Genomic DNA, 18,326 nt, shown 5'->3' on the forward strand with positions numbered 1-18,326 from the left:
AGATGCTACATAGTCAAACAAGATTGGTCTTTTTACGGCATAGGACTAATTTACTACTGATATTTTTGTTTCTCCCCTAAACAGACTTATTTACATACAAAAACAGTTTCCTGACCACTGTTTCCTCAACGCTCAGATGATCAAAACTCCCAACAATGGTGTCGTGCCCAAAACACCAGGAGGCAGAAGAATCTTGCACCACTACAGCAGCAAATTTTTAGTTCTCGTCACTGGCTTTGAACAGGTGCCATTTCATACCACAAAGAATTAGTCAATTTCGTGATAATAAGGAAACATGAGATGAAATACATTAAATAAGTCAAATATGCATTAAACATCTCTGAAGAACATTTTAATTCAACTAAATGAACCAACAGCAATGTAGCTTGGTCCCTTGGTGAGAACAAGGCATTGACCTTTATTCCGAACGAGCCCCTCGGTGCTGCCCAGCTCCTCAGTGCTGCCACACCCAAGGCTTTGCAGCTTCTCACTACTCATTTAAGTGCCAAGAAATTGGTAATTTGCACAGAGTTGAAGACACTGACAGAAACTGTTAAATTCATGAGCAGAATGGTGGATTAACGTATTTTACAGAAGTTATCAACACCTCCTGCCTAACCCAGCTCCAAACATCCCTAGGGCCAGCTCCAGCAGTGGAGGAAGAGGTTTTTTCTAGTTTTCCTTTTTTTTATTTTTTTTTTAAAAAGAGGTAATCCAGCAACATGTACCAGGGCCTAAGAATGTTTAAAATGACATATACAATATTCCATTGTAGTGTTAAATCAGGATTTTCTCCCCCCTTCATCATTGAAGCATATTCTCTTTCATTCATTCCCTCACCATACATTTTGAACTTTCTAGATTATGTTACATAGTATTTGTGCAGGGGTAATTTAAAGGCAAGACCTGTGAGATGTCATACATTAATTTTTTTTTTAAACATTGTTATGAATAAATTTAATCCAATGATATGGCAGAACCATCAAACCAATTTACAATTTCCAGCATGCTGCCTCTACAAGGCTATTTTTCCTATAATTACACCAAAGACAAAGAACAAAACCACCAAAGCAAGTAGTCTGGAGCTGAGCCCTTCGTCCTTGACAGCAGCTGCAGAAGGAGATATTGGGTTGTTTGTCTGGGGTACCTTCCTCATCCGCAGTCCATCTTCTTCCTAAAGGAAGAGAGATTGATAATCTCTACAAAAAAAAGCTTTAAATATTCACCCTTCTCATATTTATTTAGGTGGGGGTTATAGAATAGGTGAAAGCAAATTTACAGCTAAGTTAGAGCTCTGTGTCCTGAATGATCCTGAGAAGGAAGGATGGTGAGGCAGGAGGGGAAAGCCAAGGGAGTGGGGAAGCACTAAGGAACTCTGCAGGAACTCCTGCCCAAAGCCATCTGGAGATGGCTCCAGAACTTCAGAAAAATGATGGAGGAAATGCCACGAAGGTGCTGTTCTTGCTCTGTAACAAGAAAGGTGCTGTTGGGGAAAATGTTTCTCAGTATAACTAAGATGAAGTTGCATGTTTTTCACAAGCCAAGGCAATTATACTCCTCATTTTCCATGTCAGATGTCAAAAGCAGATCTTCCAGCCCTCGAAGGGAAATCAGCTTCCGCATCATATTAATGCTGACATTTTGACATGAATCTGATGGCAATAATTAGGATATTTTCTTGATAGGAATTTGGCAGCTCACCTGATTTAAAGATGAGACAACAGATAAAACAAAGCAACACCAGCAGAAATTCTCATTCCAGGTGGGAATGATGCTCCCCTCAGCTCTCCCTGAGCTGCTGTGCAGCACAGCTGTGTGTTAGCACACTCCACTCACACACACACACTCTGAGCACTCCAGGAGAGGGGAAATGAGTCTTTTGTGACTTAATTTGTGTCCAGCTGAAGCAACAGTGTTAGACTTTTTAATGTGATAAAGTATAATAGTGCAAAAGTATAAGGTACCAAACCAGAAGTCTCCAGTCTCCACTTAAAAAAATTCTCAAGAAACCCAATTGCAATGAAGGTTACTGCAGTCTTCAAAATTGTCAGGTAAATGGAGTTCAAAGGGCTCAGGGTATGTCAGTGTTTCTCACTTTTGAATTTAAGGGGGCACCTACAGATCTGAAGGTGAACTTATTTTTCTATTAATTAATTTATTTATTTACTAATTGAAAGCCACAGGCTACCTAATACCTCACTGCTGCTCTAATTCTGAATGGGGACAACTGACTTTTGTAAACAATAAAATGCTGTTTACATACAACACACTTTATACAGAAACAACAAATTTTCATTTAAAATATTTTAATTTCCTTCTGACAGTGACTCCAGCCTGCCACTGACAGCACCTGGTTGCAGGCAATTTAGCCTTGCTTTCTGATATTTTACAGGTGTTTTTAACACTCCACAAAGGGACAAAGAGCTCACCTATCTGGGATGTTTATGTAAGACATCAGCTCAATTCTAGATAGCTCTTGTAGAGTGTTTAGTCAAGACCAATTTGCAAAAAAATTAAATAAAATCATACAGAATTTAATAATACTGAGTTGCTGGCATAACAAGAACACAAGGAGAAGTTAGGGCCATGTCTGCTATGTACACATATTATTTCTGTGCAAAACAAAACTGTTTTCAAGAATTCCTTCATGCATCAGCCAGCCAAGCAGCATCAGAGCTGAGAGAACAGAGCTCCTTTCACTGGGCTGCAGGAGCCACAGCATCCACACTTTCCTTGGTGCTGATATCTATGGAAGCAGACACTTACAGCAAGTCAAGCTACTGTAAAAAGAATTTTTCAGCAAAGTGATAAAGGCTTCTCAATTACTGGATTTCCCAGCCATGTGCTGGATATGACAGGAAGCCCATTTCCCATTCATCTGTCTTAATTTGGCCATTTCAGCAGCACATTACAGGTGCAATTACTGAAACACTCAGTATTTGCACAACACTGCTCTCAAGCTCCCGTGGTTTGGGAGAAGGGGCCAAGTCCAACACTGAATGCTTAATTCAGACTGAGAAATTAGGTGGGAATAGAAAAAAGAGGGGGAATTCACTCCTCTGGGTTGCTACCCAATGTCCTTCTGTGACTGCATGACTTGTGCCTCCTTTCAAAGGAACCATTGATTTCAGCACCTTCTCGGAGTTTACAGAGAAACCTGAATTATCTTTTACTTTATAGACAGTAGTAAAATATTGTGCTAAGGTCAGGTAACCAAACCTTTAAGATGGAAGCTTCTTTTTCAGGAAAGGGGTAAATCTGAAAAGAAAACAACAGCAATCTTTACCTTAAACTGTTTATTCTCCTCCCGTAACCTCTGAACTTCTACTTGAAGCCTCTTATAGTCTTCCATTACTTTCTTAACTTCAGTGTCATCCAAAGAAGAACTTATTGATTTAGACATTACAGAGGAATCTGTCTTTGTTGCAGTTGTGGATACAATTTTATTTATTTCTATGTCATGCTGTTAAGAAAGGATAGAGTGATTTTTGGTTAGTCATTAACACCACACCACACACCTGATACATAGGAGGAGAATCAGGTAAAATTGTCTGTGCACACCTGACACGTGCCTGTATCAAAAGAAATAAACAACATTTTGCTTTCTGTAACTTTACTGCTATCCCAGAAAACATCAGATCAGCAGCAGTAAGTGAAGAGAGAATGCCCTTGACTTTTCAGACCCTGCATATACAGAAATGTCCCTAAACCAGGTCCACAACCAAGGGTCTCCTCCCCTTCCTTCCCCAGGCACAGCACGAGCAGCCACTGCAGCACCAGGACAGTCTGCAGCTCCCTCTCCATTCACCCCCACTCCTGGCTGTCCCCTCTCCCTACTTCTGTGTTTCTGTGGGGATGCAGGAATTTGCAACCCAAGCTGGGAAACAAAGTCAGATCTCCCAACCCTGCTCCCTCTCCTGCCTTTGGATCTCCTCCATGCTCTGCACTTTAGAAAGGGTCTCTCATAAAATCAAACCTCTCCCCAGCCAATGACATTATCCTAATTACTGTTCAGTGCAAGGTAGAACAACTGTGCCTTTAGTACCTGCACACTAGGAAGCATTTTTCAGTTTATTCAATCCCTTATCAGTTTTATACTGGACAATACATATTTGCATTACGAATTAACATGTCCATTACCCTAACAAGTTATAGATGATAATTTCAATATAATTCCTAACTGCATTTGTGTCTTCCTCATCAGTTTTCTATCAATTCACCTGACAAAATCAGAGTTGTACTAAGGAAGTGTTGGACAGGCAAATTTATATTGCTGATGATTATAACTGCTTCACTATGAGCTTCACAACCAGCAATCAGCACCTTTTTTTTAAAGTATTCTTTATCCTGTGACCTTTCACTAAATGACAACAGGTCAACTCAAAAATTGCTTTGTGCTACTGTTGCATTTATGAAGTTTAAACTGGCTGTTAGTTACACCAAGGATTACCAAGATTTTAAATAGTTTACATTGTGTTTTTAAAGGGTGATGCCATCCAGGCAGTGAAACAGAGGGTTCTGTCTTGTGCTCATACAGCTGTCTGTACAAACATGCCATTTTACAGGATTTACTGTGGTATTAAGTCAAATCACTCAATATGCATCTGAAAATACTCACAGGCTTATCATTCTCTGCTGGTAGCTCAAACACACACCTAAGTTTCGAATCCATGAGTTCTTCAGGTTTTGCTTCTTTCCACTGGAATAAGTTAATATTAATTTCATATTAAACATATTAGTACAATCAGGCAGATTGGAAACGCAGTGCATTATGTAAACAAATCACATCATTTCACTCAGAAAGAACCCACAGGTGTTTATCACACTACCATTAACCACACACAGGATGAAAAATGAGATCAAAACCAAAACTGAGTGGTATCATAAAGACAGACCAGATACTATGAAGCAAATCATTCTAAATAGTCTGAAACTTCCACAGGTAATTTATGAGAGAACTGGGAGCTGTATCAGAGTAATTAGCAGAGACAGGGGGAGTAATGAGCCTGCTTAAAAAAAAAAAAGAAGAAAAAAAAGTAAAAGGAGGGAAAAGAAGAAAAAAAAGTAAAAGGGACGGGAAAGATAACAAGCCCCATATAAATCAGAGAATGAGTTCTCAACTCTCTGGCCAGTGGATTTCGTATTCAAACTTTTCCAATTTCACATGAGCTTTTCTTCCTGACTGTTCTTCCCCCTCCTTGTTTTCCACATCCTTATTTTTCAGCATCAATGCCTGAACAGCACCAGATGTGCCACATACAGAGGGATAACTTCCCCTCACTCCTTTTCTCCCCTTCAGCTGGGGAGTCTGCCATAAACAAGATTCCTTGCAACCTTTTTAATAGGGATCAACCGCAATAAAAGATTTATTCTCAGTGATAATAAACAGCAAGAAGTGTCCACACTTCTGTCCTGGAGTTCTCATGTGCTCCTCTTCACTTTGACCATCCTCCTGGTAGCTTGGTATTCCTCAGCATATCTCAAGTAGGTGACAAATTATGGCTAAGCCCATGCAAGCTGGAGTAGTATTTAACTCATCCTAAACAGCTGAATCGAAGTTCAGCTCTTCTGGGGCTGAAGTCAGATCTATTTCGAGCTCCTTGGCTGCCTGGGAAGTGTTGAAAGCTTTACAGTACTCCCATAACTGGTCTCACCTGTTCATCCAGAATAGGAAGAGATCTGGAGAGTGGTAACAAAACTGAGAACTGATCAAAGTGTTACAGGAAAAGGAATCCTATCTGTCTGGAGAGCTTTTGAAAATTCAAAGGCCCATCTAGGTACTAAAAAACATTCTTTGCCAGCAGAATAACATTTGTCATGGTATAAAGTAACTCATAAAAATTAAAGAGCTCGAAAGAAAGGCAGACTGACTTATCTTTCTAGTGATGCAGACATTTTATTACTATTGCTGTTTCTCCCACTGGATCTTATTTTGAGCCCATTAAACAAATATAGTTCCATAAATCAGTTTCAGAAGGGAAATTATTAACCTGCAGAGTGCCCCAGCTTTAAGAAGCTATTCAGAAGAAGACACATATTGTAAAGACTACTGTAGAGTATTTTTGGGTTGGCTTTTTTGTTTTTAAGTAGCACACACAAGCCACACGCTTTTAGAGTAATAGTCTTTTTCCTTTTTACATTGTGTCCTCAATAGCCACTGGATGTTCTCTCAAGCTAACAAAAGCCAGGCTACAGAGAGCTTCCTTGTGCCTTCTTCTGGGGGCAAATCTTGCTGATAAAGGAAAGCCAGCAGCTGATATAGTGGTTTACTCCTCTGCAGGTTGTCTTACTGTAGCCTGACATCTTATTTTTATGTCTTTTGTCCTTCTCTGCTCCAGCTCTCAAATATTTCTACTGCTCTCATTTGTAACCCACAGGACAGAATCTGTGAGGGCCTTTCATTTACAAAGCCACAGGTAGGGATAAAGAAAAATACAATACTTGTAAATCATCCTCTTGCATCTTGCAGAAGGAGCTGCTCAAGAGAAGACTCAAGACTGAGAGCAGATGCATAAAAATGATGCCACAGACTAAGAATATATTCTGTATATCCTTAGAATATATGGTTCAAGCTGCCCTTTCTAAAGAAGGATATATTGCAAAAAACTACAACTACTTGTTTCGTGGTGTGGCATCCCATTACTGACAGGAGCTTCCTAAAGAAGAAACCACAGACAACAACTCAGTGCAAGATTCCTGGGGCTCAAAATAACAGAAAATTCCTTGCCATGCAGAGATGGAAATCTGGAAAAGCTTTCAAGGACCATTCCAGTGTGGTTTGACAACACCCCTTAAACAATGCAGTCAAATGACTTACAACATTCTACAATTAGAAAGAAAACCATTAAAAATAATTTCAATACTTACTACTGCTTCCATATCTGAAGTATCAGCTGGAGCAAACATAGACTGAACCATAAACTTGTGTTTACTTTTCTCATTAGGGTCATAGTCAAAAGGCTGTAGCATCACTGGAAGAAAACAACCCAGAACACATTGCATTAACATTGCTCTGCTGCAGAGTCATGCACTGATGACACAGTCACCAGATTCCAGAAAAACAAACATTAAAATGGTTTCAAGTTGTCCGTTGTTAAGACAAAGCAGCAGCTGAGATCAGGAACCTCACTTTGAACCAGAATTTTGAAAGGAGGCAAGAGAAACAGATTTCCTCAGTCTGTCTAGACTTTGGTCTGAGAATTCTGGAAATGCTGATCAATCTACATAATTCTGTACACAGCTATAGCAAGACAACAATAGTCATTTATAGGAAATAGGATCATTTACATATCTTCTGGGACAGAGGGAAAAAATTTCCAAGACAGCATCTTTTTGTCTTGCTCCATCCTTGGGGCAGAAGTAAGGAGCATTTTGATGAGCTGTACACACAATATTGCTGATGGTGCCTGAGAAAAGCTACAGAGGCAAAGTCAAACATTGTAAACCTTGAGGTTCAAGTCTCAGGATGGAAATTTCCTCTGTGCAGTTTAAGACTCTCGTGGCATTTGATTTATCAAGTACAAGTATTTTGCTTTCACAAATAAGTTACTGCAAGTTTGTTACCAATTTGTAGCTGGAAGTTTCTAGTTAAATGTGATGCAAACTTTGCCTATGAAAGGTATGCAAGGAATGTATTTCTCTTCACTTAAAAAATAAAAAGCATTCCAAAATTTACTTATGCAGAAAATGCCTCTCTTTAGGGGGCACAGAGGAAGGAACAGCAGGTTTAGGGAGTGTGTGTGCTTTAATTTAATTTTTTAAGCAATATTGGGAATTTCCATGTCTTTACTTTTGGGTTAAAACAACCTGAAGAGGGACAGTTGGGTATTCCATTTACACAGAATAATCTTTAATCACAGTGGTCACTTGGAACCCCCCCATATTTGCAAATAACACCTGGATATTCAGCTACTGGGGCATTAAAAAACATGAGCTTGGCTTCACCATGAGAACATGTGGACATAAGCAGCACAGTTTACACAAACATGTTATTGGACACTGCAAAAAGCCACCACCCCCTCAAATTGAAAACAAAGATTGCAAATACTGCCATTACTGCTAACAGAAAAAAAAATGGTGTAAGGTTTAAAAATTCACATTTTATGACCTGCCTTCAGCCCCTCAATTCAATCACTAAGAAGAGAAGCAGGTCAAGAATTAGGAGCATTTTCAAGTACTGGTGCTATTACCATTATGTGCCCAAATTCATATGCACTAATTGCAGGGGTTTGTTGTATAAAAGCAATATCCAAAGATCCCATTTATTGCAAATGAAGGCAAGTCAAACCAATCTGCCTCCCTTAATGAGCAGGATATGTTATGGCTGTGCCATATTTACTGTGCACACAATCTGTGGCCATCAACAACCACATGCCTTTTAAAGCCCAGGGAGAAGGCAGGCAATAAATTCTCTCAGATGAGGTGCTTTAAAAATTATTACACATTTTAAAATCACCTTGCAGTAGTTGGATATTATTAAAAAATGTTTGCAAATTAACTGGCTACCTTTAAAACTATTTTGCAAACAGGAGTGACTGCACTGTGAAAGCACAACTATTGCAACACTGCCTGACACATCACTGAAAAGCAGCAGCATTGTTTTTTCTCCTCTGGAGCAGACACTTAAATAATTTCAATTGTAAGATCCAAGTGGATACCCAGAACTACTCAGCATTTATGGAACTTCTACAGTCGTGGCTTTTTCAGCTTGCTTTGCTGAGTGCAGCTATCAGCTCATTAGAAAATCCTCATTTCCCAAGGGACAGTGCTGAATCCATCCTGGAATGCCAAATGATCACTGCTCCCAGCTCCATTCACTGAACCACAAGAGCCAGAGAGGGCTTGACAGCACAGACGTTGTTAGCACTTGTATTTTTAGATCAATACATGAAAGCCACATTGACACAAATTATTCAGCAAATGTCTTGTAAGCCAGATGGGAAGCTCAAAAAGATGTACTTTTTTCAAGAGGAAACCAAACCATTTTAATATTTATCCACATACTATTGGGGTTTCTGTGAAAGATTAGTTCCATAAAATTGCCCTAATTGCTGGAGAAATTGCTGGTGAGAATGTGGCTACTTTGCTCTGAATGGAAATCACAAACCTTATGCAAAAATTATGTGAGAAGTATGTTCCTACAGAATGCCTTATCACATCACAGGTCCCATCTGGTCAGAAGTTTCAATTTGCATCAGCAATCAGAGTGTTAAGAAACAAAATTATTAATGTGATCTTCAGGTTTACAGTCAGCAGCATCCATCAGGCAGAGATACACCTCAACCACTTCCCAAGCTCCTCACCCCAGAGCTCGAGCACCAGCACTGCTCTACCATAAGCAAAAACTGCAGAGGCACTGAGAGATCAATGGACATGGGTTTTCTCACACATTCCTGCAATATCCCCACACTTTATGCTCAGTAGAGAGCTAAGGAGAGGCACTGACCACCCAATGTGCTCCTTCTTTTCACTGGCAAAGTTAGTTACAACTAGTTAGTTACAATGATAGAAGCATTAAACTCCTCTGGTTTTCCTAGAATAAACCAGCTTTTTCAAAGAACAGAGGAAATCTGAAGCAGGGAACACCTTTAACACCTGCTAGGATCTAGCTGTCCTTTCCAAGAGCAGAAGGAACAGAAAAGTCTCCCAGCTCACATAGTCAGCAACCTTCCTCTAGTTTCCATCTAAATTTATTAATGGCCTGTTTACTTGGTCCTGGACCAGCACTGCCCCAATGCTGAAATACCAGAGAAGGGGAAGAGTCATTTACTTCTGGTGCCCTCCAGGCCATCAATCACAGTAACTCCTGGCCTACTGGTGAACTTAAGCCAGACTTGGTGGGTTCTCTCCAGGCCAGGCTCCCCATTCATCCTCTGCACCTGTTTTGGTTTGAGCTCCTCTAATTACACATGCAGGAAACTTTACTAGAGCCTTGAACCACAGCACTGATGCCCTCTCACCTCTTCCCTTGTCCGGACGTACGGTTCTACATCTGCCTTCCTCACAGCCACATTATGTCTTCTTCTTATTATTAATATTATTATTATTATTATTATGTCTATTATCTTGCTCACCCCAATCAGGCCCCTTCATTCAATAAGCTTCAATTGTAGCCAGAGTATTTTATTCTCCAAATATGTGATTCTGCAGTTTTTCTAATGAAACTCATCCCATTTCTCTTACAGTAGCCTTCAAGGACACCTAATTCTGCTGTATATCTTCAATCTCTCAACTTTACAACATCATCAGAGTTTTTAGTGTACTCTTTGTTCCAGAATTGCTTGTAAAACCATTAAACAAGATTGGGACCAAGAATCACTCTCAAGAAACATCACTAGTAGCTCCCTGTTATCACATTTCCATCCACATCACTGTTCATTCTTAAGCAGCTCATCCAACAGACTGTCAATTTATTTGTTCTTTTCTACCTTTATCAAGCATTTTCCCAAATGGCACTGCAAGGAATTCTTCATGGTCTGGATGGATCAAATCTACCACACTTATGTCACATAAAATACCCCAACCAGAAACAGGGGCAAGCCTCAAGATCCTTGAGGAATTCCATCAGCTCTGGCAGAAGTGAGCAAAGGACACTCACATCCACAGAAACGAGGAGAATCCATTGCACCATCCCAGCTTTGTTTCATGTTTACATAAATAAACATAAAATTTCTGTAAACATTTCAATAACACTAAATGTTGAATTTGTGAAGATCAAGATGGAATTTTAAAGCAGGCAGGCAAGAACAACCCAAAACTCGGTAGTTTCTGCTTGGGAGATCTGTGGGAACGGCACAGGAGTGACACTGCCAAGGAAAGTTTGGGAATGCAGCAGTGGATGGGACACAATCAGTGCCTGAGGGAATGGGGCAGACCCACTGTGACTGCAGAGCACAGGGCTGCAGCTCCATTCCTGCCTTTTCAAAGTCAGGAAAGCTCAGAAAAGATTAAAAATCCTCCCCGGATATTCGACAGCAAACTCAGCTCCTCCTCCCTCCTAGGAGGTGTGTTCAGACTGCTCTCTTCAGTGGGACACTGTGCACAGATGGCACCATCTGCAATTCCTCTCTCCTCCTTATACATCCACTGCAGACTCGCCAGCATCTGCTGGTGTTCCTTCACTTCTCCTCTGTAATCCATTCACGGCTTTTATTTCGTTTTCAAAGCCACAAAATCAGCTATCTGTGCTGAAATCAGAGGTGCTGAGCAGCAGTGCAATGTGTGCAAATGGTCCTTCCCCAGCACTGCAGCCCCAGTGCAATGGAATCAGATGACAGTGCTCACACAGCTTCCCGACAGTTACATAAACTCAGCTGTTAAAATTACATGCCATTATATAACAGGTGAAAACACGGGCTCCAAACCTGACATCCCAGCAGGCAGCACATGCTGACAGGGCCTCAAATGCTGGTATTTAGCAAAAGCTGTGATATGGCATAAGAAGGCAGCATTTGAGACTCCACTAGATTAAAGTGAGCTTTATTTTTCTAGCATTTTGTTAAGTCTTTAAATGAGCCATCATATTAATGTGAAATAAAGTGGAACTGCTGCCTCTTAGAGCAAAATATCTTCTCATATACTCACAGCAAAATAGTACAGGCACAGTTTCACAGGAGTATAACAAAGGCATCTGGTTACTACAGAGCAAGAAAGAAGAGGCTGTCCCAAATTCAGCTCCAGGCAATAATATTCTCTGAGACTAACAAATGCTGAGGCACTGATTTTTTGGAGACAAGGTGCAGCACCAATGCAGTGCTATCAGTGGCTGTGGTAAAGCCAGTCAGCAATGGGGAAGGGAACAGATTGCATATAGTAAACACAACCCAATTAGCTCAAGTGTCCAGAAGTTACTGTATTAACTATATTTTAAATAATTTCTCATCAGTAGTATTTTCACTAGGTTTGAAGGAATTCAAGTCCTACTTATTCAAGTCCTATTTTTATGCGCTGTGCAAGACTTGAATTAAATGACTGAAAAGATAACTGATTTAGAGGCAAAGAAACAAATTCTATTTATTTTTCACTTCATTAACTCCAAAATCAGTCTTTTGTTCTCGAGCAATATTACTCCAAAGTAAAGGTTAAACACATCTTCCTCCCTTTCTGTGAATCTGAATACAATTGTATTTTGCAAGTTAGTAACAGTCCCCTCTTTGATGCCTCCCATCCAAAGGATCCCATCTGCAGATCAAAACCAAAGACACTGGCATCCTCAAGTCCAAAATCAGGTCCCATGCATGGTTTGAAGGAGCTTACCTAATCTATTACCTAAGGAACAATGAAAGTGTGCTACTTGCATTTTAAAATATAATGTTAATATAAGGATTGGCAATTTAAGATTGTTATTTATTACTACTGTTAATATCAGCATGGAAATATTTGAACACACATGTGAGCTTGTGATTAAATATACCACAGCCATTTTCCACACTAACCAAATCATAAATCACTACAAATAAGGTTATCAGAAAAGGGAAATGCTTAAAGCTGTGTAAGCAAGAGCAGAGCACAGCTCAGGGTTAGCACAGCAGTCTCATAAGGGGATACTTTAGCCCTGGACTAGATCCATACTCTACCTGGTGTGCCACAGGGAAGGGTCAGGCTGGAAAAGCAAGCTGCTGGCAGCATAACAAGAGATGGTTCCTGCAACACTTGCCGGCACTGTATTTGCCCAAGGTGGAGCTAAGGGGCACTTGTGAGCAAAACTCAACACTGAGATCAAGATAACATTTCAAAAAGCCTGGTAAGAGCCTGTAAAGGAAGCAGGCTTTTAATTTTCAAAGTTCATCTGCAAGATGAAAAGCATCCACATCTTTATAGCACGAAGATAATTTGTAGCTAGAAACCATGCTAATTTTCATTATCATTTCATTGATTTCAGTGCATTTGATATGCTTGCCTGCAGCTAGTATAGATGACAGACAGCTTTACTTGGGAATTGTTCCGACTTTTCAAAATCTCCATTTCTCTCCAGAGAGCTTTTTCATTTACATATTAGTCATTTCAGAGCTCACTGGGTACGTGCTGGCCCTCTCCTGAAGCAGAAGTGCTTTGCCTGCCCCACCTGGAGCTCCCACCACTCCCTGGTTACCTCCCCACTGCCATTCCCCTGGGATTAACTGCAAGGGAGGCACAATCCTGCAGCCCTTTGCACAGTCAATTTGACACCACAGATATCCCACAGACAACAGATCAATGAGTGTGCAAATATGGGCATGTATAAGAAGACTCATAGGATTAGAGTTGCTTAATTTTCCAGTGCAAAGTCATTTTAGGATCAATTTTTATTTTGTTGAAGCAAGCTCTCTCCAAGGGTGAGGTGTTTAAATATTTTAAATTTATTAAGTAAGAAATTGAACTCAATTTTTACATGTTCATTTTTTCAAGTAAAAAGCAGTGGTTTTGGCATCCCAAAATTTTTTCCCAGGCTAAAAGAGGTTAGTAGGAGTAAACTGTATAACCTATCAATAATATTTCTTATATGCCAATATTAATTTTTTTAAGAATAGCAAACCAAATCTGAATCTGCAGGTTTAGAGGAATAATTTTCTTAACTCAAGTCTGACCTCATTCATCCAATATGCCACAACTACATCCTTTGATAGAATTCTTTATTAAGAACATGCATCAGAGAAGTTATTGAGAGAATATATTATCAGCAAGTTAATAACACACAGATACTGTTTGTGAGAATACTCAGCTCTTTATGCTTTCAAAGTAAGCCACTCCTTTGCTTTTCCATTACCAAACTTAGGCAAGTGAAGAGCTACTGACTCATTAGAGAAAATCATTAACTTTTCCTATGCAACAGCAAAGATTTAGTCATTTGACATTCTTAACACCAAAGGATACTGAATCTTCAAGGCACACAAAACAAGCATGGTTTGAACGTAAATGTTTTCACTGTTGGTTAAATCAAAGGCAGTTTGCCATCAGCCCACACCAGTCTAAACCAGTGGCTACAATCCACCCAGTTTTATTCCTCCCTCAATGTGCTCATCCAAGCACTTGTTTGACCCCACGGTGAGCTGGTTCAGGAAGTTAAGCTGGCAAAAAACTAACTGTACAAAAATAATCCCAGAGGGAGGGCAGGGCTGCAGCAGGACTGGTTTGGATACGCTGGCTGAGGCTGTTAATGAACCGTATCAGTCATTTGTGTATTTTTGCTTTTTCCTCTCCAAAGCAAGATGTAAGACCAAACCTGTTACTGCTAGACCAGAAGTAAGGGAAGTAAGGATACATGAAATGGCTGCTTCTCCATGAAAACACAACCTCTTGGATTCACCAAAATACTTTCAGGCTGCAAGGCATTCCAAGAAATAATTGATCATAAGAAGCTATTTTCAATCAGCAAAGAACTGCTTGAATGGCTTACCAGAAACATTAATTGATGTTCCTGCATCGATAATTCCACTGTTGGGCCTTACGCAGTATCTACGTGGTGCTGTGGTCTTAACTTTGAAGCACACATTTCTGTCCGTGGGGTTGCCGAGCTTCAGGTTTGTAGTGACCACGTCTGTGAAAGGACCTGAGGAGGAGAGCAAAAGCAGACTTGAAATCACACAGAAAGCACTTTTCAAGCAGAGGCTAAGCAGGCTCTAAATCTCTGTTCACAAATCTTATAAAGTAATTAGATGTTCAATTTCCATCTGCAGCACGTACAGATAATCGCGCACGCAAAGCTGAGGCTGCAGCCAGGCCTCAGCCCAAGAGCTCATCATTAACAGCAAAACAAAAGGGGGAAATCATTCACACATTGTGCCAACACCACAACATGGCATTCAAAGGATGCCAAACTCCCTGCTGTGTCACAGTTGCTCCATTCTAGTCACAGAAGCCCAGGCTAGCAGAGATACCACATGCTGTAGGTGTAAGTAGTGAGTACAGCACACTTTGTTAACCAAGGAATGGGAACCAAGGACTACCACAGATCCATCTGCACATGAAGCTGGACCTCCACAGAACCAGGATTCCAGCAGGTATTCACGAATGCCATATCAAAACCAGCAAGATAAGCATGCAGGATCCATCTCCTTTTGTCTACCAAGTTCTTTTATTTTTTTATAAACTGTCTTGGCAACTAGAAATTATAAACCAGGAGAAATGAAGTAGCCTACCTCGCCCAGGACAGGAAATAACCATGTGGAAATAGGAAAATTTTTAGACACTGAGAGCACTGGTGAAAATTTCCATATTAGCAACGCCAAAATCAAACCATTGTCAAGTGCTGCAAAACCAAGCGCAGGCAAATCCTTTTCTCTCAGGCTCACCAGCTAATTGAAACTCCCAAATCCCTCAGGCAGAAGAAAGGCTGATTTCCTACAAGACACTGATAAATCAGACAGGTAGCACACAACTACAGTGCCTCACAGATGGTAAAGAAGTAAAATTAAAAGAAATATAACCACACTTTGATCAACTGTCTTCTCCATACAAGTGATTAATTTGATGCCTGAATAAAATACCTTCATTTGTCCTCAGGAGTAAAAGCAAATTAGTCCAAAAAAAGCATCAAACTTTTCCTTGCAGAAATGGCAACCCTAAAATTGAAAAAGGGTGAATGATGACGATAATAAAAATACTGGCAGGCAGCATTCCAGCAGCCTGCTCTGCCAGCATGGATGCCTTGATGTAATTTAAGTTTGGTTCTTATTCTACACAAATTTGTCTCCTAAAACCAAATTTAATCCAGCGGTAACAGTACTACAGTCCTGCAACCTCTATCCTTGATCCAATTTGTATAAAGTAATTAGAAGGGGAAAAGCCTCAAAACAATCACACACATAACAACCCCAACCAGACAACAAGGCAGCACCACTTCTGCCTGCACCCTGAGCAAACCAGCTTGGCAATGCAATGGGAGCTAAAAAATCTGAAGCAATAAAATTTTCAGATCCCATGGCAAAGGTTTCACTAGACCTGTGCCTGGTGAAACACTGAGATGTGAAAGAGAATGAAACACAGCTGTAAAGTTTTCTCTGTGTTCTGCATGCAGGGAGAGACTTTAAGCTAATGGAAAATAACTGGCCAGAAGCAGTCATGAGTTGTTAAAGAAGTTAAAATAAGCCAAACCATCAGAAAAATCCAGCAAACATTTAGGTGTGTAAGGACAGTAGCAGATCTTCATAACAGCCCTAACAGGGAGAAATCTAACATTTCAGAAGAAATTATAGGATGCCTATGCAATAAGGATGTGTCTTTACTAAAAAATTACAGCTTGAGCTGTTCCAGCACAGGGGGAGGGTTGGCTGTACAAAGCCCTTCATCTGCAGCTGCATCCTCGGTAGTGCTTTACTGGTCTGCATGCTGGGATAGATTTCCTGGGGGAAATACCATGTTTTTACTTGGCTGATCCATGAATGTGTGCAAGATTTGTGTGCCCCAGCACAGAGCTGCTGTTTGAAATAGTAATACGACAACAATTCTGTGTGGAAAATAATTTCCAAATGGAATTACTTATTGCTAACATAGATCACACCAAAATATTTGGCAGCAAAACCTTTCAGACGGAACTCATTTCTTCTTGTCTGCTTGGTGTTTCCTCTTCTGTTCTGTCCACTAAACCCTAAACAGTTTCTTTAGCTACATTTCCCCCAAATTACAGGTTTTACAGCCACCACAACTGTACTAGAAGGTTGACATCTGCTTCCAGCAAACCTGTCGGCAAGCACACTCATTCTTATGGCCCTGCTGTTCAAACTCTGCAGCAAAGCAAAACACAGCAGACAAATGCAGGATTAACGTGCCAATTAAGGTCTCCTGAAGTAAAAAAATAAACAGACCACAGGGTATTACTCAGGAGTAACTGGGGCATGGCAGTGAAATATTATCACTTGGCTGGCTTGCCCTTTAAGAGCAAGGCCCATGGACTGCCAACTCGGGCTGAAATGAAATCTTGGTTGCCTGTTGTTGGATTACTACAGCCAAGGTAACAGGTTTTGGGGAGGTTGGTGTATGTGGGAGAACTTATCCCAGGAGAGACACAAGCTAATTCTGCACTGGAAATACACCTTTGCTTTCCAACATCTGGATTTGAGCACTGCAGATAAAGCTGGTGTGGGTGTTAACAGTCATGTGAGATGCACATCAACCCTGCAGCTTCATTTTCCAATGCAAGGCATTGGCTCTTTGGGAATCGTACCCAAATACAGTAAGAGAAAACACTCTACAATCTTTGTGGTAACTTTGTCCTCGTTACAAGTGGATGGACTATTTATACAAGTTTATGCAACACCTGGACAATGCTTGTACTCCCAAGGTGGGTTGAAAGCACAGTGAAGCCAGACTGGTGCACCTGGATGGTCTTTGGGTGAAAGCAGCAAGCGAAGACTGACTCTTAAACCCACAACCCTTACTTAATCACATTATTTTGTTGTGAATGGTTTTTTTTAATTGCTCATAATAATATTTCTAGATAAGTGGAACTCATACTAAGGCAAGGTGCTTTCCAAATGACAATTTGCTTTTTAAAATCATCCCAACTATTTTTCTCACATGTTTTTTAAAGATCATGAGAAGAATAACTATGTCATCCCAAGGACAAAGTTATGGGAAACAGGGTCGGTACATGCATCATCTGACATGGGGGTGTCATGGGAGCATGGAAGAATGTAGTAAATTGAATTTGGTGCTGAAAATCTGAAATACTCCACAAGGGCTTGGTGACTTTCTCCTGCCAAAATAAGGTCAACACATGGTAATGCAAAGTGGGCATCTAGTGATACACAAACTAGCAGTATTACTGAAAGGAAAAGAAACATCACCTTCTATACTCATAAAACAACAAATAATAAGAGGTATCCTGGTTTTTCATAGGACTACTTTTCAGCAGGGTTGTTACTGAACTGTGGCTTTTCACCCAGAAAGCAAAGCCTTCATGTTTGAAGATTACAATGTTACCTCAGAAATTTCCAGTCCATTTCCTATTCAAACACCAGTGCTGTATCAACCTTTCCTTAGAGAGCCATGCTGCAGCACATGGCATTGTAATATCCCACACCATTTTAGTAACGATAAAAAAGTCTGGGAATTAGGTCAAAAGAACATGATGTCAACTCTATTTAAATTTTAAATAACCCTCACTGCAATAGAAATTGCCCATAATTGTTTCAGCAAATTCAGGCTGATAACTTTTTGATGAGCACAGTACTCACCGTGAGTTCCTTGCCACTCGTTCCTCAAAGAAACCACATTACACAGCCACATCATTTGTACTACATCTTAACACAACCATCCTCACCTTAACCAAAATTCCACGCTTTGGCATGGCAAATAACCAGCCCTCATGGTGTTTGGCACATGTAGGAATTTAGCATAAGTGCCAGCAG

At 40.3% G+C, this 18,326-nt stretch overlaps 1 protein-coding gene across 1 annotated transcript; it reads right to left on the reverse strand.

Annotated features, from left to right (window-relative positions):
• On the reverse strand, positions 1 to 14,717 carry VAPB (VAMP associated protein B and C). Its single transcript, XM_031059086.1, has 6 exons — positions 14,662 to 14,717; positions 14,375 to 14,550; positions 6,868 to 6,971; positions 4,619 to 4,699; positions 3,287 to 3,463; positions 1 to 1,174 (listed from the first exon to the last, which is right to left on the reverse strand). Exons 1-6 carry the CDS (start codon positions 14,715 to 14,717, stop codon positions 1,016 to 1,018), a joined length of 753 nt encoding a protein of 250 aa, XP_030914946.1. The 3' UTR covers positions 1 to 1,015.
• Positions 14,718 to 18,326: the final 3,609 nt, after the last annotated feature.

Source organism: Geospiza fortis, unplaced genomic scaffold, assembly GCF_000277835.1.
Source record: "Geospiza fortis unplaced genomic scaffold, GeoFor_1.0 scaffold361, whole genome shotgun sequence".
NCBI classification, from domain to species: Eukaryota; Metazoa; Chordata; class Aves; order Passeriformes; family Thraupidae; genus Geospiza; species Geospiza fortis.

What these genes read in the sequence shown, in the direction of transcription:
- VAPB (XM_031059086.1), bottom strand. Translation starts at nt 14,717, where the DNA reads ATGAGCTCTTGGGCTGAGGCCTGGCTGCAGCCTCAGCTTTGCGTGCGC. An exon ending in CTTTGCGTGCGCGATTATCT is followed by an intron (nt 14,551 to 14,661) that starts GTACGTGCTGCA and finishes TGTGATTTCAAG; the next exon opens with TCTGCTTTTGCTCTCCTCCT. An exon ending in AACATCAATTAATGTTTCTG is followed by an intron (nt 6,972 to 14,374) that starts GTAAGCCATTCA and finishes GTTTTCTTCCAG; the next exon opens with TGATGCTACAGCCTTTTGAC.